This window comes from Talpa europaea (genome assembly GCF_964194135.1).
Source record: "Talpa europaea genome assembly, chromosome: 12".
Classification (NCBI taxonomy): domain Eukaryota; kingdom Metazoa; phylum Chordata; class Mammalia; order Eulipotyphla; family Talpidae; genus Talpa; species Talpa europaea.
This window is the reverse complement of record NC_140079.1, coordinates 10184183-10210786: the sequence shown is the minus strand read 5'-3', so window position 1 is coordinate 10210786 and position 26604 is coordinate 10184183. Positions and strand designations below refer to the sequence as shown.

Here is a 26604-nt window from a genome sequence, read left to right as displayed (position 1 = left end):
TCTCTTATGGTAGAAGGAATAGTAAGTTTAGAAAATTGCCATTAGGTAAGATGCAGTAGGGGCCTCCCCTGGTGGCGCAGCGGTTAAGCGCTGGGCTGCAAGGCTGCCTGCAGCTTCTGCAGCGCCAGTTCGATCCCTGGCCACCAGCAAGGGTCCCACCAAAAAAAGAAAAAGAAAAAAAAAGAAAAGCAGTGGATGCTGAAACTAGTGGCAGGAAAATTGGATATTTACATGTCTCAGGGTATCTTCCTCAAAGATACAATTACAATGGGTAAGAAAGTAACTTTCCAGGGGAGAAACTGGACAGTTATCACTTGAAGTCACTTATTCAAACTGATAGCACCTGATCCTGGAGAGATGACACAGAAGATTAACATCTTTCGATGTTAGGTATTTGCGATAAAAATGTGTAATTTAAATCTAGTTATGGAAAAAAAAAAGCCAAATTGAAAAATGGGCTTCAGAACAAGTTGTATGTACTCTTCACAAATGGGAATCACCAAAGTCTTAGGAAGCGTTCCAGATCACAGGAAATGAAAGAGATGTGATATCTGGATGTAATGCTTGACAATGATTTTTCTCTCTGAGCTATGAAGAACATTATTGGGACAAACAACGACGTCAATAAATGTTGATTTCTTGATTTTGATAACTAAGGTTATGTAATGTCCTTGCCTGTAGGCAATACTATATGTAATATGTAGGGCAAAGGGACACATGCCTGTACTTTATTCTCAAATAGTTCAGGAAAAGAACATATACATGTATATGTGTGTGTTTGTATAAAGAGAACACAAGTGTAGTAAGATGCTTACATTTTGGGACTCTGGGTGAGGGATATGTGGAAATTCCTTGTACTGTTATTACACCTTTTCTCTAAGGATGAAATTATATAAATATCACCCAGCAGTACAGAAACAGGTAATAGCTTAAAAAAGTATAACATGCTGACTTTACCTTTCTACTCAAATTTATTTTGCTGGTAATTTTTTGAAAATTCTACTAAACAAATTATTGGTGTAAAACTATACTGGAGGAGTGTTAGGATTACCTGAGATAAGTTTTCTGGGATTCTGATGAAAATAACAAGTATACTGATTTGAAACCATTTTGAGTTTGTTCAACAAATAGGCCAGAAGACCTCTATTTTCAGTTAAAATCTTGATAAAATCAAATAAGGCTGGCTGTTGAACATAATTTAGCAGAACTTAAGATATTTGCCCTATGAAATATCACAATGTACCCCAAGATGGAACTGATTATACTGAACAAAATAAATCAGACACAGAAGAGTTTGTACTGAATGGTTCTATTTTACATGAAGTTCCAGAACAGGCAAAATTAACCTAACAGTGAAAGTAATCACAACATTTTTCGGTTTTGTTTTGGGAGTAAGGAGAAGGTGTGACTCAGAAAGGGCACAAGGAGCTTTTCTGAAAGAAATGTTTTATAGTTTGATTCCTATCTACCCTATATTTTACACAAAATGAAATAGTCAAATATAAAAGTAAAACTGTAGTCTTATACTACAATGTAGAACGTTTTTATACTTTTAAAGCAAAAGATGCTTTTTTAAACCACATAAAATACAGTAACAACACACAACAGTTTGACTGAACTGCCTGCATTAAGTATTAAAACTTTAATGACCAAAACAATGACAGATTGAGAAAAAAACAACAGTGACACTTTATATGAGAACTCTCAAAAGTCAGTAAGACAAGCAACCCAATAGATAAATGAGCAGAGGGCAAGAAAAGGCAATTTAGAAATTATAAAATGGGACAATTAATCAGGAGCTGTCTAATCTGTGAAGAAATGCTGATGAAAACTACCTGTGTAGGAACACTGAAAAACACAATGAAATGTTTTTCCTCTATACTACAGGCAACATTTAAAAGAGTCAACATTAAGTAGAGTGAGGAAATGGTAACTCCCACCATTGGTAAAAATAATAACCAGTACAGATGATTGGCTAACTATTTTTGTTAGTGCCCATTTTAAAACTCTTCAACTACACAGGTATTTCTGGCTCATGGTAGCACTGAAAGTCAGAAATGCACAGTGAAAACTGTAAAAAAACAAAAACATCAACAGGCTAGTAATGATAAGACGTCAATAAATGTTGATTTCTTGATTTTGATAACTAAGGTTATGTAATGTCCTTGCCTGTAGGCAATACTATATGTAATATGTAGGGCAAAGGGACACATGCCTGTACTTTATTCTCAAATAGTTCAGGAAAAGAACACATACATGTATATGTGTGTGTGTTTGTATAAAGAGAACACAAGTGTAGTAAGATGCTTACATTTTGGGACTCTGGGTGAGGGATATGTGGAAATTCCTTGTACTGTTATTACACCTTTTCTCTAAGGATGAAATTATATAAATATCACCCAGCAGTACAGAAACAGGTAATAGCTTAAAAAAGTAGGCATATGAAGGATGACTATTAAGCTGTCAAAAAAGAATGAAGTCTATTTATTTTGTTTATAGCACCATATAAAGATGTCCTTAAGGTGTTAAACAAAAAGAAAATTTATAGACTATTTTGTGTAGTAAGACCATATCTTTAAAAGAAAAATACAAATAGCCAGGCATATTTACATCTTTATGTATTCACTTAAAAAATATATACACAGAAAATCTGGAAAAGTATATCCAAATTCTAACAGATTGCTTCTTGACAGAGAAAAGAAAGAACATTTATATGTTACTCAATGCTTAAACACAAACCATATTCCTTTTATCAGAAGGAAAAGTAAAGCAAACGAGTTCCCCAGGCTCTATTTTCCCTTACTACAATTGTTTCTCAATTTTGCAGTACTCTCTGCCTTGGCAAAGATAATGCACAATGCACTGACTTAATTTCAAAGTGAGGTCACTGCCTGTTCTAGAGCTTACAGTAGTATGGCTAACACTGGTGTCTGCTCTCAGACATTTCAAAGCCAATTCTTTACCATCAGCCAGGTAATACGAGTATTTCATTTTGTTTGGGGCCTGAGCAACAAGGTCTTCAATTACCAAGAGACAGCTCAGAACAAATACACAGTTTTAGCTGATTCTCTCTTAAGACAATAATTAAATACTATCATGTCAAATTACTGAGTAAATATGGGGGGGGGGAAGAGAGAAGATATAGCGCCTCAAACATCTAGTTATGGCACAGGCAGGGTGGGATAAGTGTTCAATGAAGGTATAAGAAAGTGATAAGAAACTAAGTGGCAGTGCTGAGGACTTGAGATGAGTTGCTATCAGTGGGGTCAGAATTTGCTTTGAATGCAAACAGATGGAGAGGAGTGGGCGGAGCACATGTACTCCCAAGAGAGTGAACCACATGTCTGAAGACTGACTAAAGTCCAAGATGTAGCAGAGGAAGTCACTGGGGGAAAGTGGAAAAGGGAGATTTGGGTCAGATGGCAAGGGTCATTAATGTCATGTGGAATGTGGCTTTTTATGCAGTAGGCAGTTTTGAGAGCAAGTCTTGTTTTGTCATGAGAGGGGGAAGCTATTTTCTGCAAGTCAGAACTAAATGAGGTTCAACCACATGAGTCCTAAATGCTCTCAAATTTAAAGAACTGAAGGACCTGGATAAGCAAGAGCGACTGTGAAACCTACAGAAGAAAACAAAAATGCAAACATCCCACCTTGTTTGAATTCCCACAAGTAACAAAATATAGTGAAGAAATCTTGAAAGAAAATGCAAAGCTCCATCTGAGACCCATTTGATTCATAGGACCATCAACAGGCCCCTAACACAGCCAAATAGACAAGGAACATTAGCAAGGAAAGGCGTTCTGAATAAAGTTTTTAACATTAGTAGTGGCTTACAAAATCCTAAATACCTTTGCTGGACCTTTTTGATGTCTTCTTGTTTCCTTCGGAGGTAATTTCAATTTCATCAGGATTACCCCCTTCATCTTCAATTGCCTGCAAAAAAAGTAATAGTAAAGTTCAAATAAGACAGCATAGACATGCTTTCACATAAGTTTCAGGATGCTGATCTAGAAATGGCCTCTCCTCACCCATTCATTCATTCATTCATTCACTCATTCGTTCATCAGTTCTCCTATACCAAGTTGGTGCAAGAGCTCTGGAGTCTGACCAACTCCACCAGTTCTTAGCTGCGGTCTCAGAGAGGCTTACTTAATCACTTTGAATTTTTTTTTATTTTGGAACATGGGGCTAATAAAAGACTAACCCTAGGAAGCTGTTATAAGACCTGAAAGTCCTTCATTAATCCATGTAAAGCAGACATTCAAAGTATTACAGACTTGTTCTTATTATCATCATCATCACCACAATCTGGTTCATCCTAGGCCTCAAATGGAACTTAAAAATGTAGTGGTACTCTCTCTGATTTGCTATCATTCACCCAGCAATGTACTGTTCAACCCCATGACCATTCTCCAGGTCATGCTTGCATTTGCCACTGTCTGGAGAAAACACTAACAACAGACTGAGTTCCTACCGTGTGTGGCATGAGACCAGAAGGGATATACATTACTTAATTGGATCACATGTCGGTGATCAACTCCAAAGGTCCTGTTCTCAACTACTAGAGGATCAATCTCATAGTAAACTGAATTATAAATCTCTTGGCAAGCCCCACCTCCCACCCTAAGAGCCTGTCATTCACTTGCACAGGTCCCACCCACACTCAATACAGTGCATGGCACCAAGGAGGAACTCAGCAAATCATTACTGAACACGTTAATAATGACATCCTGGATACTGGGCTTCAAATTTAGATTTTACTGATAAACTTTCCTCTTTACCATGCCATTCCAAGAGCACAGATTTCGTTTAAACCTACTGCAAACCCTATGTTTTATCTGGAGATAGTTTCAGAAGACTCAGAGATTCTTAGGAGTTTACCAGTTGGAAATCAATTTAGAATGGGACAAACGGCTTCCACACCTAGTCTCTACAAAAAGCTAAGAAAATCTCTCCCTCGTCTTAAAAACCAGAGCCAGGAAGAGAAATTGGAGTTCTGCCCTGGGTTCAAAGTAAAGCACAACCTGAAAGTCCTTCACCCTTTTCCCAGGAACAGACACTTCACTACAACAGAAAAACTGCCCCAGGTAGCAGGTGTTCCATTTTGCTCTGGGTGCAGCGTTTACAGCGTCAGCCCTATGGGGACTGGGGGCTTTGAGTCATTCAACATCAACAAATGACTGGCCCTAGAAAGCTTTTATAAGAATGTTATGAATCCATGCAAAGCATGGAAAACACATTGTTTTCCCTCTACCATTCTTTTTATGCCCTTTCTGTAGGAAACATACTAACTGGATAACAGAAGTGGAGGAGGGAAAAAAAAAAATCAGTAATTGCAAGGGTAAGGTAGCAGACGGGTGTGCAGGCTGCCAGTATTTATGTATCATGTCCAAATTCCTAAGAAACTGAAATGATGGGAAAAGGAGAAGGGATGGATTCGCCCCCACAGATGATAGTAACGGAAGATTTAAGTCACACACCACTCTCAGCCACCAGCATGATATAAGATTCAATGCCATGATATTAGCTTAGCAGGATCATGTTTTGTCTGGGGGAAATAGGATAAAGGTGCTCCTTTGGCATTTGTTGATGTCAGGCCCTGGTGGCAAAGACAACAGTTTCCCAGGTGCCAAACTCATGCCCCCCCCCTTGGGTTTTCTCCTGCTGAGTATCTAAATAAAGGAAATCAGTATCCATAGTGAAAGAAACACCAGCACAAAGTAGAAAGGTCCAATCAACTCTGGGCAAATCAACTCACCACTCTGAAGCTTGAACTCCCTCATCCAGAAAACAGAAACAGTCCCAACTTCCTCTTAGTAGCAATTAATAAGTAAAGCCCAGATTCTCAGTTGTTTGGGGGGGGGGGTTGAATGAGTCACCAACATCACTGTCTGCAAGAATTGGGGGAGTAGGTGGCAAGGCCAAGAAGGTCCAAAGACAAGCTTTGTTAAAACAAAAAAAAAAACCACAAAACAAAACAAAACAAAACAAGCCAACAACAAAAAAGGGTGAAGACGACTACTTAACTCTACCCTCTTCACACCACCCTTCAGGACGCCTCAAAACAGGGGTTAGAGGCCCGTTTTGCAAATGACAAATGGTAGCCCCGGAGAAAAAACGATTTGCGACAGTGATCACATCTTCACTGTTTACAAGCACCAGGAAACACGCTAGGCCCCTTTCCTGGCCCTTACTTAATCCTAGCACAAAAGTGCTTTTCTTTTTCTTTTACACAAGAAATAGGAGGCTCAACAGGGGTTAAGATCAGGCCGCTGAGACCTGACAGAAAACCGAACGCAGACCCAATAAGTCCCTCAGCTGTCCTTTACGTCCTCCCCACTTTTGGTCGCTATAGTAACGGCACTTTTCCTCCCGCTTTATTTAGCCCAAGCTAGTAGTGGCAAAGCCTTAAACTGCCTGTCTTCCCCTTAGGTTTTCTTGATATGTTTACTTCGCAAATTAATCCCGTCTTTCAAGTTTATTGGCCTTAAAGTGCTCAAAGAGCATCGGTCTTCCGGAGGAAACCCCGAGGGCAGCCAAGAGCTCAGGGAATCACCGATCTGGGTTCAAATCCCGACTCTGCTCGCCCGAGTCGCGTGACCTTGGCCGAGTCCCCTAACTAGCCTATGAAGTGAGGGTTTAAGGGTTCGCCATCCGTTTTAGGTGGCTGGGAGGAGACAATGAGAGGAAGGCCCTCCGCTAAGTGGCTGATGCAGTAAACAGAAGACCTCGGGTCGACGACACTCGTCACTCAGAGATGCGGGAACACGGCGGGTTCCCCCGCCCTCGCCCAGCATTTTTTTTTTTTTCCCCTCGGCAGTGCGGTGCTGGGATTTGAACCTGGGAAGAACTGGGCTCGGAGTTCACGCGCCCTCGGCCTCTAAACTCCCGCCCGAGGCATGGAAGAAGCGGAGCGCGCCAGGCCGAGCGCAGGCCGAAAACTGGGATGGGGCGAACCCCCAAACCAAAAGACCCCCGTCGCGGCCACGGGGCACCCCCGGTCCACATCCTACCCACCCCAGGACCCGGGCTCCACCTTTTTGAGCCGCTCCATCAAAACGCTCTTGTTGCCGCTTGAGTCCAGATTTCGTTTCCTCAGCTCCGCCCGCAGATCGATCACCCGCAAGTCGCTGAGGCGCCGCGTCCCGGTCTCCGACGAGGCGGAGCTCAGAGCCGCTGCGCCCGCCGCACTCGTATCGCCTAGGCCTGAGAGAGTCTCCGCCATTCCAGGGACCCTGGCTCCGCCGCCCACTTCACACAGAACCGGGCCGGTTTTATCTAGGCTTCTAGCACAAAATGGCGCCGCCTGCGAGGGAACCGCTCCAGCCGCCCCTGCGCGCCTCGCTTTTGCGCAGGCGCATCCGTCGCGGGCCCCGACTCTTCCAGTCGCGTCTGCACATGCGTATGAGCGCCCTGGAACGAGGGCGCAGGCGCGCTGCGCTTCCCCGGCCTCCCGCCGAGAACGGCCGCGACACACGCGTGCTGCAATCACGGCGCCTGCGCGTTTCGGCGAAGAACGTGCGGTTGGTCGACGCGCGAGCGTCCCTGCTGCTAGGAAGGCTGGCATGGGCGGCGCGCTTGCGCCGCCGGAAAGTGGGGCGGGAGGAAGCCAGTGCGTTTTCCTCTAAGGCGGCGCCATTTTGTACTCAGAGCCGCTACAGCCGCCGGCGGTGTAGGCAGGAGGTGGCGGAGAGTGGAAACCCGGCATGGCGGAGACTCTGGCGGGGTCAGGAGACTCTGGTTCTGGCGTGGCCGCTGTCGGCCCGAGCGCCTCGGAGGCCGGGGCGCGGCGGCTCAGCGACCTGCGGGTGATTGACCTGCGGGCGGAGCTGAAGAAGCGGAACCTGGACACGGGAGGCAACAAGAGCGTCCTGATGGAGCGCCTCAAGAAGGTGAGTTGACTCGGCCCGGCGTGGCGCGGGGGGGCCGGGGCACGCCCCTGCGCCGGCCTGTCGCCGCGACCCCCGTCGCTCTCCAGGCCCATCCCGCGCCGAGCTTTCGGGGACCCTGGGGCCCGGCTGTGTGACCTTGGCCCAGCACCACTTCGCTCTGCCTGGTCGCCAGTTCCCCGGCCAGCCGGTCGCTCAGGTGCCCCGAAAGTCCGACCACTCAGCCACCAGGGTGGCCCCCGGACTTCTCACTGAAGCACTTTTTTTGGAGACTTCTGACTCGGCGCTGTGACCTTGAATAAGTGTCTTTTCTTAGCGTCTCCGTTTTCTTTCTTAAAGAATAAAGGACTTTTTACAAGACCCGGGGTCTGAGCTGGAGCCTGCCCCAGCGCCTTTGCACTTACCCCGTGTGCTCCGTCCTGAGTGATGCTTCGTCATTTTGGTTCTGCCTGAAGTGTCTTCTCTCCAGCCACCCTCCCTAAAGTGATACACCACCTCCGCCTTTTCCCTGGTCCCTTCCTGTGTTTGTGCCCCATTTCACAGCAGTTAATACAAAGCTGGGAATGTGGGGATTTTCTTCTCCCCAACTGGAACAAACTGAGCTGTAGGGATTTAGTGGATTCTCCTCTGAGTGTCCAGCCCTGTTCCAGGCACTGAAATAACCTGCTAAGTGGAACCATTAACCTCCTCCCACCTCAGGTGGTTTGTCGTTCTTCCTCCCCAAAAGTCAACGATGGCCTGTTGAGAGCACCAGTCAGCCCTTTGCCCATACAAGTGCAGCCTCTCTTTTTATTAGTTCCCTTATTTATTTAAAGTACAAGGTTAGGCACTGTTCTCATCAGGTGCCATTTAGGATCTTGTCCTTGACAGAGATTTTGGAGCCCCAGCCCCCATACCCCTTTGTGTTTTGGGTGTGGGACCCAGAAAACAAAGTTGTGCTAGGGTCATCCTGTGCCTTGCCAGATAGCAGAACCAGAGTTGCTCTGGTTTCAAGAGCCTTTGTTTGCTGGGAAGTTGTTACTTACAAAGAACACTGTGTGCCCTGCAGCTTTTAGTAGTTATGAACTTTTCTCTTAATAGGCGGTTAAGGAAGAAGGGCAGGATCCTGATGAAATTGGCATCGTTTTGGAAGCCACAAGCAAGAAGACAACAAAGAGATGTGTTAAAGGTATCCACTAACACTTTTTGCTGGTTGGGGCGTGAATATTTCAGAAAGATTGCTCAACTATTTTTTTTTTTTTTTTTTAGCATTCTTTCTTTGTTCTCAAGGCCCGGAGAACTTACATGACTGTCATTGGCCCCCACCAGAGTAGGTTTGCTCTTCACTCCCTAAAAAGTAGCTTTATCCATGGTTCTGGGAGCAGTAAAGGGATGAGAGGTTACCAAAGTAAAACTAAAATATATACAGTAAGTCCTCCTTTAACACTGTCCAGAGAGTCTTGGAAATTGAGGCATAAAGTGAATGTGAGATATAAGGAAATCAGGAACTCCGTAGTGGTTTTTAGTTCAGTGTCAGCTGGGATTGTTCCCCCTGCCCCATAAGTGTTAATGAAGGGTGTTATTTGAGTACCTGCTGTATTAGAAACATCTCAGCTTGTCCCTGGATTAGAAAGAAGTAGAATAAGCCACACTCTTAATGCTGCCCTAGCTAGTCTAAGCAACCAAATATACCTGCTTTGCTTCCTTCCTTGTTTAAAAAATAGGTCTTACATCAAGGAAAATGATACCATCCTAAGACAGAATAGAACCAACTTCTCTGGGATCCAAAATAGATTGTCAGAATATTTGCATCTAGCTTATGACACTGATTTATTTATTTTTTTTAAATATTTATTTATGCATACAAGAACTGGGGTACAGGCCAGAGGCGCGGGGAGAGGGGTGAGAGGATTGAACAGAACAGGCAGACTGACTGAAATACACTGCTGAGGGCAGCAGCGGGCAAGACGCCATGTGCGTAGCTCCCTGGCTGGGGATTGAACTTGTGCTGTGGTGGCTGGGAACACCTTCATAGGCTGCTTCTTAACCCCTTGCACCACCAGGGAGGCCCCAACACTGAGTTATTTTTAACTGAGATATGTAATTCACATGCTATGAAATTCACATGCTATGAAATTGCCTGCTATGCAATGCTGTACTTTTTAGTGCATTCATAAGACTGTACAACTATCCCTGCTAATCTTATCTCAGGACATTTTCATGACCCCAGAAAGAAATCCTTGTGCATATCAGTAATCCTGCTTTTCCCGTGCAGTATCTGACTTTCTGTCCCTGCTGACTTGCCTGTTCTGGACATTACATGTAAACGGAATCATACAATATGTGGCCTTTTGTGTCAGACTTCTGTCGAAGTGTAATGTGCTCTAGATTTCACCTATGTTATAGTGTATCGCTGCTGTATACATTATAATTCAAAGCTCCTGTGTGATGGACTTGTTTTTTTTAATGAGTGGCATGCGAAAATTGTCATGTCATTTATCTGAAGAAACACTGAATTCAAGCAATGGAGCATAATGCTTGTAAAGCAAAAAAAAAAAATTAATTTGTAGTATTTTCAATATTTTCAGCTTATATTTAAACATTTTCCAATGACAGCTTTTCCATAACTTGCCTATTTAAGATTTATGCATGTTTTGAAAGGTTATATTTTTGAATTAAGTTACACAGAAATGCATGTTTAATTTTAAAACATTCCTGTGCTACTGCTACTCATGCAACTAGTTATATTTCAGCTATAAATATTGATTGTCCAAATGAATATAGACTGTGAGAGGCAAATCTATAGTAGGAAACATACAAATACCTTTATGCTTCACTGTTACCTAAAAGTTTGTTTTTGAATAATTGTGAAGTTGAAGTTTCTTGTGTAGATGTTCTCACAAAACTGTTTGAAAAGTTTCAAATCTGTGAGGTTCTTATCTCCTAACAGGGAGCTTCGTATCTTCACAGGAACAAAACCTTAAATGAGTGCTTCAAATACCTGCCTGAAAGACTAGGGTAAAGTTTAGGGCAAACCTGTTAGCATTTTGTCAGAAAAGCTTAGATAATAGTTTCATTAGTACAAAAAAATGTGCCTCTAGCTGGGTTTGGGAAGACCCATTCATCAGGGAAGTCTTTAAAACTCAGAAAAGCAAGTGGTCTGGGCCCTGGGGTACACATCCTCTGCAGGTCTGTCTCCCCTGCATGTTCTTTAATGGTGTCTGGCTCATAGTTAAGTTTATGAAGCATTAGACCCTCCTGGAGACCTGGTTGTATTAGATCCTTGAGGTTACATACAGGTGATTAGGTGAAATCACTTATTTTCCAGAGACTGTCACAAAGTTGGGCCAGTTCTAGGAATTCACCAGTAACTAGCTGCTTTTAATAGTGAAAGTTATAACTAAGCTTTCTATGAAACAACTTTATTATAAGTCAGCCAGAGTTCTGTTCCATAATGTACCTAAACAAGTTGTTGAAAACTTGGAGGTGTGTTTTGAAAGGTGGTTTTGAATTTTGGTTATGCTTTGGACTAACTCTGATTTTCGCCACCCTTCAACTTACAGCAGTAGGTGAGACCAGGTCCTTGGGTTGGGTTGCAGCCTGTTTGCTTGGACAAGGCCTATTAAGGGTGCTTTTTGGCAAAGCTTTTTGGTCTGTATCTCTTATTTACATCCTGCGTGGATGACCCGACATTTTTAATTTTTAACGTAATTCAAATGGATGAGCCATGTTTAGGTATAATGGGAAGTGGGACGGCTGAGTTAAGTGGATGACAAACCTACTGGTATTGTGGGGAGTATTAAACAATACAACGTGAAGATTCATGCCTGGCAGGTAAGGAAACTGCATTTTTTGAGTAATTCTTGATATTAATGGGGAATGAGTTATGTAAGGTATAAACACTGCAGATTGAGGGTTTATGATTAATTTTCAAAATTATAAAGATAGTGTGAGTTGATTTAGAAAATGTAGAAAGTGCAACATATGATGATAATCTCCTGTCTACCACTGCCCTAGCCATATCCATTTCTAATTTTGCAAGTGTATCTTCACATTTAGATGTAAACAAACAAACATGTGCTTCTTAATAAAAGTAGTTATCTCTGACTTGGGGTTTTGGGTTTTTTTTTTTTTTTAACTTTGGTTCTTTTCCCACTCCATTAAATATTCTATAAGTCTTTTTTTTTTTTTTTTTTTAAAGTTACAAGATATTTTATGGTAGGTTAATGAACTTGGCGCTGTTGGCAGTTTGGACTGAATAATTTCCTGTGTTAGGGCACTGTCTGCAGCATTATGGTACATTGTGCAGCACCCTTGGTCACTGTGCACTAGATGCCACCAGCGGGGGCTCCAGTCTTCATAACAGAAACATCTCCAGACATTACCTCCCCACTCTCCCACTTGGGAACTGGTGTTTCACAGATGAACAAAGTTGCCATTATTTGTTTCCCTTTCAGCTATTTCCTCTGTGTATACCTTGTAGATGGAATAAATGCCTGTTTTTAATTCCTTCTCAAACATTTTGGCACACATTCTGGAATTAGGGTATGCACAATAATGCTTTTGCTACACCTGGAGCCCAGAGATTAAACTTCTTTTCGGAGTAAAAGTTTTCTGCACTTCCTCCCCTGTAGCCCCAGCCCTCTCAGGAATAGCTAGCACTGACTCTGCAGTCACAAAACCCAGTCTGACCATTGACTTTAGGGCAGCCTTTGCCTTTTTGATTTGTAAAAAAAAGTACCTGAGCTGAGGAATAATGAAAGGCAGGTGGCCTGCTTGAAATGGATGAGATGTTGGTGAATCAGCAAGTTAGCTATCCAGTGTGTTACTTTAGTTTGCAGCTCTTTGTTTACTAGATGAACATTGTATTTTTTAATTTGTTGGAAAATGCCTGTTTGTGTCCCTTGCTCACTTTGGGAACGATTATCTGGTTTGCTGTGATTTTGAAATTTTCTGAAAGTTTTAGATATTTTGTACACAATCAGCATGCTTTGGTAATTTTGCAGAAATCCTAGGTTTTTGTGTCCCAGTTGAGACAAAATTACACAGATAGAACTTTTAGTTTTTTTGTGATATGTTCCCCCCAAGATTGAAATCTAGCTTCCTGCGTAAACAAATGATCATGTCAGAACCTGTCTTATGTGTACACGCTTATTCTGTAATTAGGACAAAAGACAGAGGAAGAAGGCACAGAAGACAATGGCTTGGAAGAAGATTCCAGAGACGGGCAGGTGTGTGGCATTACTGTGGTGGTGGCAACTGGAGCCCATTGTCCTGGTCTTTTGACAGCTTTCATTCCTCTCTCCAGGAGGATATGGAAACAGGTCTGGAGAGCTTGCAGAGTGTAGACATGATGGATGTTAGTGTGTTAGAAGAAACCGAAGTCGAGAATAGCAGTGCTCCAGACTTCGGGGAGGACGGTGCGGACAGCATTCTTGATTCCCTGTGTGACAGCAAAGACTATGTGGCTGCACAGCTGAGCGAACTCCCAGCCCAGCTCACAGAACATGCTGTAGGTAACTTGGAGACGTGGTGGAAGGGTGCCGTCAGCCCTCGGGCGCCCAGTGTTCATGTGCTATTTGTATGGAAATGACACACCAGCTCCTACAGCTGAATCATCATTCTCTTTAAATAGTTTGTTTGGTTAAAAAATCTTGTTAGCAAATTATATCCATGTAAACTTCACCTAGGTCAGGTATTAATTATTGGATCGCTTCTCTGAATGCTGGATGGTATTTTTATAATTGGGTGGTAGACACTTTCTAAGTCTGTCATAAAGCTAGTTTCCCTTTAAAACTGTAGACATAAACATAAAAAAAAACTGTTCATAATCTTATCCAGATAATCCTGTTGCTGTTTTTTTTAATGTGCTCTATGCACAAGGTTAGACAATTAAGTAGAAAAGGTAAAGAACAGTGAAGAAAGGTAGTCATTTTCCAGAAGAACCACTCTCATTAAAGGGTTCCATTGTTGAAGTCCATGTATTGGGTTGGAGGGCTTTAAAACTTGGCAGGGCCACGTTCCCAACTTTTCACTTCTAGTGAAAAGTGATGTAGAGTTTTCTGTGGTGGCTGTCCTAGAGTTGATTACCATTTCATCTTACTGACTTGTCATGCCAACCATTTTAGTTTGGTTTTATTTACTTAAGACAGCACATCTTTGAATTGGAAAAACTGCCCTTCAAGGACTGGACTTAAAACTTTAAAGGTCAGAAGTCACAAACTCCAAACAACAGCATACCTTGGTCTAGGATACCATTTGAATAACTTGACCTCCTCTCTATTAATCCTATCTTGTGTTAATAATTTCTAGAGCATGATTTGTGTTTCTAATTTCTTGGTTAATGGAGGTATTTAGACATAAGGTTCAAAACTAGAAAAGGAGAGAAATTCAGTAAGGATAGTTTGTATTTCACTTAAAGTAAAAGGCTTTCAAGTTTTGTAGTATGGTAAGTAGTAAAAATGAACAAATTAAGTGTTTACTTTTAAATAAAGCATTCTAGAAGAAAGTGCCCAGTTATTGTTAATCACCATCAGAACTGCTGGTGTCTCCAGCTTCTAGAGTGGGTGTTGTAGCAGGGAGGCGGGTGATAAATCAAATAATCCAGCAGTGGACTTGTAGATACGGATGGACACTATCGAGGAAATACTATGTAAGTAGGTTGCCCAGAAAGTAGTGAGGTGTTAGCCTTCATAAATGCAGCTCTCCACAAAGTGATCTTCGTTTTGTCTTTCAGGTGGATGGGGAAGGCTTTGAAAACACTTTGGATACTTCATCATTAGACTTCAAAGTACCTCCTGTAAGTTACCATCTGGTTCTGCCACACCTGAAACTTTACCCGAGTAGATGATTTCTTGATAGTGTAAAAGGATGTGTGTGTATATGTAAAACTTAATCATTAAGCAGTGATACTAAGGTGGCTGCTGGGGATAATAGGTTGAATCAAACAGGAACAGTTTGGGGGTTTACAGGTATGGTCAGTAGGGACAGTAAAGAGTCTAACTAGGGGAGAAGACGAGTTCAGTGTGGGAGGAGTGAAGGTGATTGGACTCCACAAGTGCGTGGTAGGCTTCTTGCAGGAAATCCTGTCCCTGCTGGCATCTGCTCTTCAGGTCAGGGGTTAACCCAGTAAAAGGGAAAAGATGACTTTGGGGCAGAGGAAGAGTGGCTCACTGTTGGCATGGAGAACATGGTGGAGTGAGAGGGATAAGGGTGGGGCTGCAGAGAGGTGGTTTTTTAACAGGTTCCAGATATAACAACAGTTTATGCTAGGAGAAATAGATTTTAAATCTGGTGTGATGTATAAAGCAGTGGCCATTTGTGTGACTTCTGACTTGACTGGAATCTTTTGCAAGCTGCAGTCTATTAGGTCAGCACACACTTGGGAAGGGCCCTGCACTCGGTGGGGGAAATTTGACAGGCTAAGTATTACTGCCTCTGCTTTTGCCAGAGAGAAATTGACAAAATGACCTGCTCTCAACTGTTTTGAGTGGAGAAAGTTGTTTGAAATAGTCTTTTAGTCATAAGTAATTGAAAGCTAGAGCTGGTAAGGAAATGTGTCTGCCTGATTTTAAAAGTGCCTTGTATATTTTTCTCTTTTTTTCTTGAAATAGGATATTGAAGAACCTCTATTGGAGCCAGGTACTGATAAGAGAAACACAACAGTTATGGTTTGAAAGTTTTCCCACTTTTTTTTTTTTTTTTTCCCAAACTGTCTAACTATTTTAAACTGTGTTACGGTCTTGTAAATTATTTTAATGGTGGACAATCCAGATCATACAAGGATCAGAGATTGGAAACCCATTCGTATCACCAGATCTGTGGAAGTGCCGTTCTGGTTTCTGGAGGTCAAATATATTTGGTGAGATGTGGTGATTATTTTCCTCTCTAACCTTGTAGAGTGGCATTTAAGTAATTTCCCCCTGTGATTCTTCCATGTGTTTCTACACATGAAACAGATCTTGTGATATTTTGCTGCAGTCATTTTGATTAATGCAGATAAGGCAGGATAAATCGGTTGTCAGGGCACTTAGAGCCTGAGAAGTGACTGGATTCCAGAAGAGGAAACAGAGTTTCTTCGTGAAAATTTCCAACATGTTATTCCCCTTCTGGACTGCATTTATCTCCTGCCGTCGGAAGAGTTTCTGGTTTTCATATTGGACTGTTCTGTTAAAAGAAATTCAAAGAAATTTGGAAATTGAGCTGTCATTGAATGGTGATTGCATTCGGTTCAGCACCTTGGACATTGGGAAAATAAGTCGAAGACCCAGACTTGAACAGAAACATAAAGAAGACTGTCAGAAGCAGCCAAATGGTTGTAGGTGTTTGAATCTGTGGGGGCCTTTTCTCTTCCATGTAGCATAGAGGCTTGCTCTAGCAGTCGGTTGGAGTGCAGGTAGTGTAACCAGTGTAACTTTGTGTACCCTCGGGTTTTCCAATCTCTGTGTAGCTAGCAGTTCTCTTGGTGTTAGTGTGGCAGCCGTGCCAGTTCCGCATTTGTGATTGCTTTATTTCCCTGGTAATTAAACCTTGTGCCATTCTATTCCTGTTAAATCCGTAGAAAATGAGAAAATACTCGACATTTTGGGGGAAACTTGTAAATCTGAGCCAGTAAAAGAAGAAGGTTTCGAGCTGGAGCAGCCATTTGCACAGGACACAAGTAGCGTGGGGCCAGACAGAAAGCTTGCGGAGGAAGAGGACCTTTTTGACAGCGCCCATCCGGAGGAGGGTGATTTAGATTTGGCCAGCGAGTCAACAGCACAAACTCAGTGGAGCAAGGCAGACACCCTGTTAGCGGTAGTGAAAAGGGAGCCCGTGGAGCAGACAGGCGATGGCGAGAGGACGGACTGTGAGCCTGTAGGGCTAGAGAAGCCAGTTGAGCAGAGTAGTAAAGCCTCAGAGCACGCGGAAGCCTCTAGCGAGGAGGTCTCGGAAGCGCCCCGGGAAGCCTCAAGCCCAGAACCCAGAGATAGCAAAGAAGACGTGAAGAAGTTTGCTTTTGAAGCTTGTAGTGAAGTCCCTCCGGCTCCTAAAGAGTCCTCAGCCAGTGAGGGCGCTGATCAGAAAATGAGGTTTGTTTTTTCTCAGTTTTAGACCAGACGCTATCTCCTTTTCATTGGTCGTTTAATGACACACATAAGCTGTTTTTTCTGCAATTGGCCAGCCAGACTGATGAAATTGTAGTTTACTTCTAAAGAATGTTTTATTTCTCTTTGTGTATTTTTATTGGGTGATTCAATTCCTTTTCTTTTTCTCAACCTACCATGGTTGTGTTCTTAAATCGTTAAGTGTTATCCTTCAGCTAAATCGAATTGACTTTTAAGAAAATCTGACATTGTATTTTGGGGGGTCAGATTTCCAATATAAGCTTGCAAAGGTGTCTTAAAATTTTATTTCAGACTAATTTTCTGGTAGGTATTAAGTTTTAGCACATATCATACTTTTAATTTATTTCTCTTTCATTTTTTCCTATATGAGTAACATTAACTTTTGTCTCTAGCTCTTTTAAGGAAGAAAAAGATATAAAGCCAATCATTAAAGATGAAAAAGGTATGATTTTAACTTATGTGGTGGGGAGCCACCTATGGATCCCTTACTTTGGGAGGGAGGGCCTACAGGAGTCCACATTTTGGATCTGGTACTTTGTTCTATCGCGAATTATGAGAATTAACTATCTGATGTATTTGAGACACTAGTTTTAAATGGGCAGTTTCTGTGTTTCATATCCTTGTTGTGGTTGTCATTTATGAGATAGTGAGAATCCTGTTAGAGAATTTTTCTGCCTATCGGACACTCAGATGACAGAATTCTAAAAACTGCTATCTTGGTTGGAAACTGATCCACGAGAGACACTTCAGTTTGTCACGGATGTAGGCATGTTTATTTTTATTGCTCAAGCAAGGAAAATCACTTTCTGTAATGCAGATTTTTTTGTCTTTTATGTATTGACAGTATTAAATTCTTGACTAGGAAGAGTGGATGTTGGGTTTAGTTGGGGTGTGAGGGGGGTGGCATAGTTTTAGGAGTGGTTCTACTTCCTGTTCTGCCTAATGGTCTCCCTCCTGCTCCAGGTCGTGTCAGCAGCAGTTCGGGTCGGAATCTCTGGGTCAGTGGACTGTCTTCCACAACTCGAGCAACAGATCTGAAGAACCTTTTCAGCAAGTATGGAAAGGTAATGTTCTCCCCACCTCTTGCCACCCTGCCTCAATGTGACATTAAAAGTAACCTCAAGAACTCAAACTTACTTCTTGCTATTGTTCATTTTATTTGTGATTATTTCTGCTTAAGGAAAAAAATAGCACATGGGGGAACTACCCACTAGGGGTAGCATGCCTGGTTTCCTAGCCAAGAGTGGACCACAGATGTGGCAGAGGGCTTGCCGTATCATAGATCGTGGCTCCAAAAATGTGTGTAAATCTCTACATGCTCAATGTTCTTGTGATTCTAACTTCTAAAAAGAAATTAATGTCTCTTGACCAGTACAAAACTTAGTTGTTATGTTGGTTTTTTCCCTTCTGGCATCTTAATTAGAATGTGGTAATGATTTAAAAATAAGTCAGCTCATACACTGTTCTTGGGGGCAAGAGGAAAATACTATGACTCCGAAGCTTTCCAAAGACATTTAAAAACTATTCCATTGTTCTGGAATTAGAGAAGTAGCCCTCTGAGGAGAGTATGTATGAAGGCGTGGTGGGGATTCCTTGCAGAGCTTTGGCAACTTTCTGATGCTGCCTCCCAAGTCATTCCTAAGCTCGGGTCTGTGTCACCTTGTTAGGTGTTAGTGACTTAAGCAGACAGCACCCAGAAGCAGCATTTATTGTATTGAATTTTTTTTTTTAAGTGTTTTTTAGAAGAGCTTAGAAAACTGTTAGGCTAAAACCTAGTCATTCAGTTATTTTGTTGACTTCTGTAGTCAGGCAGTGATTACAAAGCAGAAGACTGCAGGTATAGTAAGTCCTCACTTCACCTCATCCGTAAGTTGTTGCAGCTTGTGACTTTAAACAACATCCAACAAAACCAGGTCCTGTAGTAAGAACATTTCATTCAACATTGCCAGGATTTTTTTCTCATCAGTGTTCCAAAAGGGTAACATTTAATGAAATGTTATTAAATGTTGTATGAGGTCATTGTTGTCATAGGTTTTAGAGCTGGTGAAAAAAATCATTTAAGAAATAAACATATATGGGACATGTTATATAAGCACAGTAAGGAAAGTGCTAGCACGTGTAGTCAGTGTGGGAGGGAGACCTAATTTGGATTTGGGAGGTGCCTCAGTGATTAGAGCATAGTTCTGGACAAAGGCAACAGGGCGTAGGTGCCCCGAGGTGGGGGCAGGCTCTGTAACTTGGTGAACTAATCACAGGCTGCTGTGTGGAGTCGAGGGCAGAGGGGGTAGGCTAGGAGACAGAAGCCCTTTTATAGTGTCTACTGCATGGGTTTTACCTGTCATAACTGGTGTCCTTGCAGAGATAACTAGTTTGACAGAAAGATCAGATGATCCTAAATTGACTTAGTCTTCTGACCTCAAGCACAGGAAGCCAGTCTGAACTCCATCTCTGATATGAGAAGTGACCCTCTCAGCAGAGAGTTCTATTACCTTTGGCCCTGTTTGGAGTGCTCTTGACTCATGAGGACTTTTTCTGCAGGCAGACCAGTGTTTCCCTCGCAGCAGGCAGAGACCCCATTGGTGGAGTCCGCTGGGAACCTAGGGGGACTTCCTCATCCCCTAGACCCTTGGCTCACACCATCTTCATCTTACTGTTGAGGGCATTGAGAGCTAGGGAGGGAATGCCTTCTTCGTTGCCCCTTGTAATGGAACTGATCAAACCCTGGAACCAGTCCTCTGTGTCACTGTCCACATTTCCCTGGGCAGCTGGCTCTACCTTCACTTGTTTGAATGTCTTTTGAGACATTCCATTTGAGGATAGAATTGGTGTGGCAGGGTGCCTTTCGGCACCATGTTTTCCCTGTATCCTCTCTCTGCTTGCATCCCTTGTTCCTGTTTGTGTGTCCCCATTTACATTAAGTATTTTTACTTGCAGCTGATCCACTATGCTTTTTTTTTATTGGTTGCTTTCAGGAATTATAGTGCATGTCTTAACTTACCATAGTCCGTCTACAAGTGATGTTATAACGTTTCCAGGTGTACAAAACCTGACAACAGGGAACCACCCTTCTGCCCTAGTCTTTGGTATTTGCATCATACCTTTTGCTTCTATTTAGTAAACCACACTGTACATCATTGACTTGTGTTTGCTTTTCTGTTCGAAATAGTTAGCTTGTAAAAAGAGATTTATAAATCAGGAAGAGAAACTATGGGTTTATAATTAATCACCACATGCTTCACATCTTGGGTGCTGGATCTCCCTCTCCATGCATATCCACTTCCCCATGGGGTGTCATTCTCCCTCCTTAAACATTTTGTTACAGTGCAGGATTGCTACTGCTGAATTTTTGCTACTTCTGTATGTCTGAAAAAGTTGCTTTTTTGGCCTTTGTTTTGAAAGCTTCTCACCCTGGGTACAGAGTTGTAGGCCTGGTTGGTTTTCTTCCAGAGGCAAAGACCTGCCCTCTGACACTCACTTTCTCCCACCACTTGGCTGTCCTTCCATTTTTGCTCTTCAGTGTGTTTGTGTGTTTCTTCCTCAGCTGCCTTTGAAGGTCTCTTTATCTGGGGTTTGGAGCAGTTTGCTAGTGAGGTGTGTTGGGCTTGTTTAAGTGTCTTCTGTGCTGATTTGCCTTCAAGGTCCTCAAGGTGCCCATAACTCAGTTGCTGTAGTTGTTTTTCCAGTCTTTTGTTTGTTTGTTTCATTTTGAAGATTTTCTGTCTTCACATTCTTTCATCTTCCCTTCTGCAGTGTCTCCTGTCCTTCCCAGATAGCTTCCATGCGTTTACCTAGTGCACTAATCCTTTCTCTGCCTTCTAGAACATAGAATATATAGTTACAATAACTTTCACATCCTTATCCACAGTTCTGTCACCTGTGTCATTTCTTGATCTGTTTCTCTTGCTTGGTTTTTCTTCATTCCTCCTTCATTCCTGCCAAGAAGCAGGAAAATCAGTTTTGACGGATGCCATATTGTAACTTCCACTTTGTTGGGGGCTAGTTGCTCTTTATTTATCCTTAAACTTGGAGTAGGACACAACTGGGTTACCTGTTACTCCTGAGGCTGTTAGGCTTCATCAATCCTGCCAGGGTCTCCTTAGTTGGGGGCCAGCTGTGTCCTCGTCTGAGGAGTGCTTTCCTTGTGTTCAGTCCTATACCGTCCTGGCACTCAAGTCTGGTGGGTTCTAGGCGTTTTCTGTGGGGCTGTTGTTTCTACTGTGGAAAAAGCGAACCATCTGCAGCCCTGGGTGTGCCCCAGGAATTGTTCCCTCTGCTTTATGGGCAGTCCTTTCCTTAGCCTCATGGGGGCTTTGTGCGACTCTGTTCTCTGGTGCTGTGACTTCTCTCCGCTTGATCTCCTTGTACTCTGAGCTCTGCCTTCTCTACTGGGGAATCTGGCTCCCCCAGCCCTCTACTTAGTGTTCCCTGCCTGCGGCTTGGAAACTAACTCCAGGCAGCAAACCAGGCCATAGGCCTGAGTCGTGTTTCCCTCTTGCAGGGGTCACCGTCCTGTGTGGCCTGACTGCGCTGTCTGAAAGCCCTTGCTGCCTGCTTTCCTGCAGGTTTTTGGTTGTTTGGGGTAGCAGGAGGGTGAATGCTTGGTTCCTGGCTAAGCAGAAATCCTCTCCGCAATTTTTTCAGCAGGTTCTTGGCCTTGGCCTTCATGGATTGTGGTGCATTCTGAGTAAATAACTCCTCAGCTACCTAGGGGTATAGTGGGATTGGAGAACATGATCTGAATGGGGCGGACTTTCAGTTAGGAAATTGTGAATTGTGAGGTTGAATTGTCTGTCTTTGCCTCTTTGTCTTTTGGTACTACAAAGACTTATTTTATATCAAAAATTATATTCTAGTAGTTCGGGATTGATTGGATTTAACTGAAGAATTAGCAATTTCCAGAGACATTAAAAACTAGTGTAAATTATTCTGACGACCAGTTAACTACTAAAAATTTTGGAAAAACTTGCATGGTGATTTGTATGAGAAGATAAAAGAGTGTCATTTGTTTATGAAGGTTGTCGGGGCCAAAGTGGTCACCAATGCCCGCAGTCCTGGGGCTCGGTGCTACGGATTTGTCACCATGTCAACGTCTGATGAGGCTACAAAGTGTATCAGCCATCTGCACAGAACTGAACTGCACGGAAGAATGATCTCCGTGGAGAAGGTGAGGCAGTTCTTGTCTTTGGTAACTCAGGAAGTTCCCAGCTGAGAAGACCTGGTCCGTGAACCATTTCTACCCATATTCTGTTTCCAGGCCAAAAACGAACCTGCTGGGAAAAAGCTGTCTGACAGAAAAGAGTTTGAAGTGAAGAAGGAAAAATTATCTAGCGTTGACAGACATCATTCTGTGGAGATCAAAATTGAAAAGTAAAGTGATTTTTAAAATCCTGTTTCTTAATCTTTCTCTTGGGAGGAGGGCACATGTCTCCTTTCCATAGAGAGCCTCACTAGCTCCTCATTTAAATCTCATTTTACATCTTGTTGCCACTTGAATATTCAGCTTTCAGTCAAGATGTGGTATATAACTTTAAGAAATTGATTTCAGTTGATCCACAGTGTTTCTGTCCAAATATCTTAGTAGCCTGTTAAATGACAGGAAATCAAAGAATACATTTTATTTCATTGTTAACATTCTAGACCCTTTCTTGGCCTCACAAACTTGGGAGTCTTTTCCTGACCTACATTGAATTTTATGCAGTTCCTACTTTTTATTGTAGCAATTGCTAAACATCTTGCTTTGCAAAAATAAACAGCCTTGCATCCATCATTCAGTGACAGACACATTCTGGAAAATGTGTTGTTAGATAATTTCATGTTTGTGCAAATGTAGCAAGAATGTAAGTACACAAATCTAGAGGGTACAACCCACTACACAATGAGGCTGTGTCTTTATAGCCTATTGGGACCCCCGCTGTGTGCATGGTCTGTCTTTGACCAAAACATTGTCATGCCATCCAACGAAATGTAGTACATAACTTTAACAAAATGTGGTATATACTTTAAAAAATTGATTTAGTCAATCCAGTATTTCTGTCCAAACATCTTAGTGATGTGATATTGAAATGACCTCAAGCTTGTAGCTTATGCAGTGTTGAAGAGATGGCAAGTATTACTGTTTCCTTCAAATTTTTAAAATATGTTAGTGTACCTGTAAATTTATCCTGGGTAATTCTTCACAGAATAGATTGGAAACCACATATCTGAGATACTGTTTTGACAAAGGAGGTGATTTATGCCTGTAATCAAGATGGAAACAGATGTCTCTTTCAAAGCAATCATTGGCTGTTTATAATTGTCTCAAAACTGAAGGACTATCTTTTTGAGAGGGTAGACTGATAGGATGCTGTTCTCAGAACGCTGTGTTACGTTTATATTGCCAACATAATTTACTTCCATTTTGCAGTCTTCTCTAGACATTGAACGTTTGTGAGAAAATTCACAGTAGGGCAAACTAGCACTGCTCAAAAGTTGAACTTGGTTTTTAAAGCTGTAATTAATTGTCAGTCATTGTGGCCAAGTTGGTATTTGTAAGCCTGTGAGCACTGACATCAAATTAACTTCATGTGCTGGGAACAAGAACTATAATTTTATCAGCCACTTCTTCAAAGAGACACATATCTTATCAACATTGCTCAAACATCTACATTGGTAGAATATGAGGAAACTACTAAAGTTTCTTGATATCCTTACTGTTTCGGAGTACATTTCAGTCCTTGGTTTTCTGGTCACAGTAGTGAGATGTTTGTGGAAGAAACAGATCTGTTTAGCTGTATGTGCTAACTAGCTAGTGTGTATCAGGTAGTTCTCTTAGTACCTGGAAGTGTCCTGTGAGATCTAGAAGAGGACACCAGCTCAGAAAGGAAAGTGTCTGCCTAGGGCCCCAGGGAGGCGACAAGGTTGGAAATTAAGCCTGAGTTGGCAGCCCCCAACACTGGGGCACTTAACCAGCTCGTGAACTTAAGATGTTTAAAGCCAAACTGCCTTCCAGTGGTATGCCTAGGAGGCTGAGTGTTTTAAAATGTGTACCATTTTTTTATCAGCAACTTTTTCAAAGAGACACATATCTTAGCATTGCCAGAAAAATCTGCATTGGTAGAGTACTAAAGGTAGTTTCTGCTACATAACCTTCCTTTCATTTTAAGAATTTCTAGGTTTAGTACGTAGCCTAATTGAGAGAGAAGCTTTTCCAAAGATGTAGCTTCACTGAGCGGTGCTCTATATAAAGACCGTGGGGAAGTACACGCAATTGTCTGTGTCATCTCACGGCTCGGGGCAACGCTTTCTAGTGTCTGTGCCTCCGGATTTATTCCTACACGGAGCATATCTTGTTTATTGTGCTTCACAGATAGTTGCCATTTACACAAGCCCCTCTAACAGTTAAAATATTACAACTTGAAGGCAGCAAATATTGCAATATTTGCTTTATTGTAAAAGCCTGTAATCAAACCTTCAGCATCACTTACGTGGACCTGTGTGTTTGATTTTTAGGAGTTACTGTTTAACCTAATTTCTGCTATCAAGTTAATTTGTGTCAAAGTGGTGCGGTAAGCGCAAAGCAAGGAGGAAGGGTACCTTTGAGACATACTTCAGTTCTGCTTGGAGGGAGAAGGCAGGGCCCTGTCAGCAGGAGAGGCCCATTGGAGACGCTTCATGCTTGTTTTGCTGCCATGGCCACTGCAAAAAGTCTCCATGCCTGTCAGAAGGGACAGGATCCTGGTGCAAGAGTTGAGACAAAGCAGGTCTGTGTATATATCCACCCAGGCTGATCTTCACAGCATGAGATTAAAAGAGCTGTAGAACAGAGTACCAAGTGCTGCCCCATGATGGCAGTCTTAAGAAAGGACTGGAAGCTTTGCAGAAAAAGTAGGGCTCTGTAAAGATGTGGGTAAAGCCACAGAAGGTGGAGCTGAATGATTGACAGTAAAGGCACTAGTGATGGTTGTTATGAGGAAAACAAGTATATCTGACATCTGCTATGCCTGTAGTGTTTTACTTTTTTTTTTTTTTTTTTTTTTTTTGAGATAACCAGTATGTTAAAAACAATTACAGTTATTGGTTCTGGTACACACCATGTGTGTTTAATCTCCCTCCCACCCAAAAATTTTAATTTGTCACTCATTTCCATATAGTTTTGGAGGTACACCTTTATACCTTCATATGTACATTACCTCCACTCTCCACCAAAATTTGGTGTGCTGATGTCCTAGCTCCTTCCTTCCCGGATCCACTCCTCCTGCCCATTCCCTCTGGTAACCAGTATATTTTTACAGAGCCTAAGAGTTATTTTGCCATGCTTTGCTGGTTTGTTTTCTTTGATTGATGTTAAAGATACCACTTCTATGCTGGGAAGTATAGTGGGGAGAAGAGGTAGCTGCTGGGCAGAGCCAAGGAGCTGCTGGGAAGGGTTTCCTGCGATGCCCCTAGCTCTGCCTGGTCAGTAGGGAAGATAAGCAGAACACACTTGTTGGAGGATCCTTGGGGCCTGACTTTTCCTGACCTAGATGCTGGTACATGGTGGGCATTAATAAAAGCGGTATTAAATGTCTGCGACAGTTTGTGGGAATGTGGGGGAGACAACTTGGAATGGCAGTGGTTTGTTTCGCTGATTAGAATAAAACTGCCCTTGGTTGAAATGTCAGTAGCAGAGTTCCTATCTGCTGGCACATGGAATCTTACTGTACTTCCCTAGAAGTTTGTAGAAATTACCAGGTGCACAGGTATGTTAGACTTAGGGCTAAATATAGTGCGAGCTACCCATCCTCCTACAGTACCTCCGTTCTGCTTTGTACTGTTTTAATTTGGGGGGAGGGAAATGTTTTTCCTTACAAAATTTAATATTCTGGGCCTCCCTTGGCGCAAGGGTTAAGATGCAACCTATGAAGCTATCCGTAGCCACTGCAGCACGAGTTCGATTCCCGGCCAGCCAGGGAGCGACCCACATGGCACAGCAGACCTCTCCTGTCTTGCCCGCTGCGCCCCTCAGCAGTGTACTTCAGTCAATCTGTCTGTTCTGTTCCCCACTCTGTCTCTGATGAATCCTCTTAACCCCCACACCTCTGGCCTGTACCCCAGCTCTTGTATGCATAAATAAACAAATCTTTAAAAAACCCAACAACTTAATACTCCACACCTGCAAAACGAAACATTTAGATTGAATTAATCTTTAACAAGCATTTGTGCAAAAGAGTGTTTCTTTTGTATATTCTTGTGACAACCTGTCTTATATACCAGTGCATGAAGCATTTTGGGACCATCCCCTGGGGCCTGCAGTTTTGTCTTGCAAACTTCTTGATACAACAGATAACTTAAATGGGTCTATGGACTATGTCTGAAGAGCAGCACTGTGATCACTATGGTTTAAAATCATCATCCCCAACTGAGTGCTGCAGGGCTGGTTTCTAGTGTGTGAAATCCTGAGTTAGTGTGACCTGCCCCCGTTAGTCTCAACAGCTAAAGTTTAATCACTGTGTTTTTTCAATAGAACTGTAATTAAGAAGGAAGAGAAGGTGGAGAAAAAGGAGGAGAAAAGGCCTGAAGACATTAAAAAGGAAGAAAAAGATGAAGATGAGCTGAAACCAGGTCCCACAAATCGGTCCAGAGTCACCAAGTCAGGTGATGAGTGTTCATGA

The 26604-nt window shown here is 42.5% G+C and overlaps 2 protein-coding genes across 5 annotated transcripts in view; one reads left to right on the top strand and one right to left on the bottom strand.

Annotated features, from left to right (window-relative positions):
• SAFB (scaffold attachment factor B) overlaps positions 1–7240 on the bottom strand; it is a gene marked incomplete at its 5' end in the record, with an annotated part of 41238 nt that extends 33998 nt beyond the window's left edge. For 2 of the 4 annotated variants that reach the window (XM_084249243.1, XM_084249244.1), the window contains 2 exons: positions 3849–3933; positions 7037–7225. In XM_084249243.1, the coding sequence (XP_084105369.1) occupies positions 3849–3933; positions 7037–7225 (274 nt within the window). Of the gene's footprint in view, positions 1–3848; positions 3934–7036 lie in introns of those variants that run through there. The other 2 variants (XM_084249242.1, XM_084249245.1) reach the window with 2 other exon arrangements.
• Positions 7241–7706: 466 nt separating this feature from the next.
• The window catches only part of SAFB2 (scaffold attachment factor B2), a gene marked incomplete at both ends in the record, with an annotated part of 30104 nt that continues 11206 nt past the window's right edge, over positions 7707–26604 (top strand). Inside the window, 12 exons of the mRNA XM_084248823.1 lie at positions 7707–7892; positions 8970–9057; positions 13035–13099; positions 13177–13380; positions 14605–14667; positions 15482–15509; positions 16429–16939; positions 17368–17417; positions 17939–18039; positions 21990–22139; positions 22230–22342; positions 26457–26594. Coding sequence (XP_084104949.1) covers positions 7707–7892; positions 8970–9057; positions 13035–13099; positions 13177–13380; positions 14605–14667; positions 15482–15509; positions 16429–16939; positions 17368–17417; positions 17939–18039; positions 21990–22139; positions 22230–22342; positions 26457–26594 — 1697 coding nt within the window. The remainder of the gene's footprint in view (positions 7893–8969; positions 9058–13034; positions 13100–13176; positions 13381–14604; positions 14668–15481; positions 15510–16428; positions 16940–17367; positions 17418–17938; positions 18040–21989; positions 22140–22229; positions 22343–26456; positions 26595–26604) is intronic.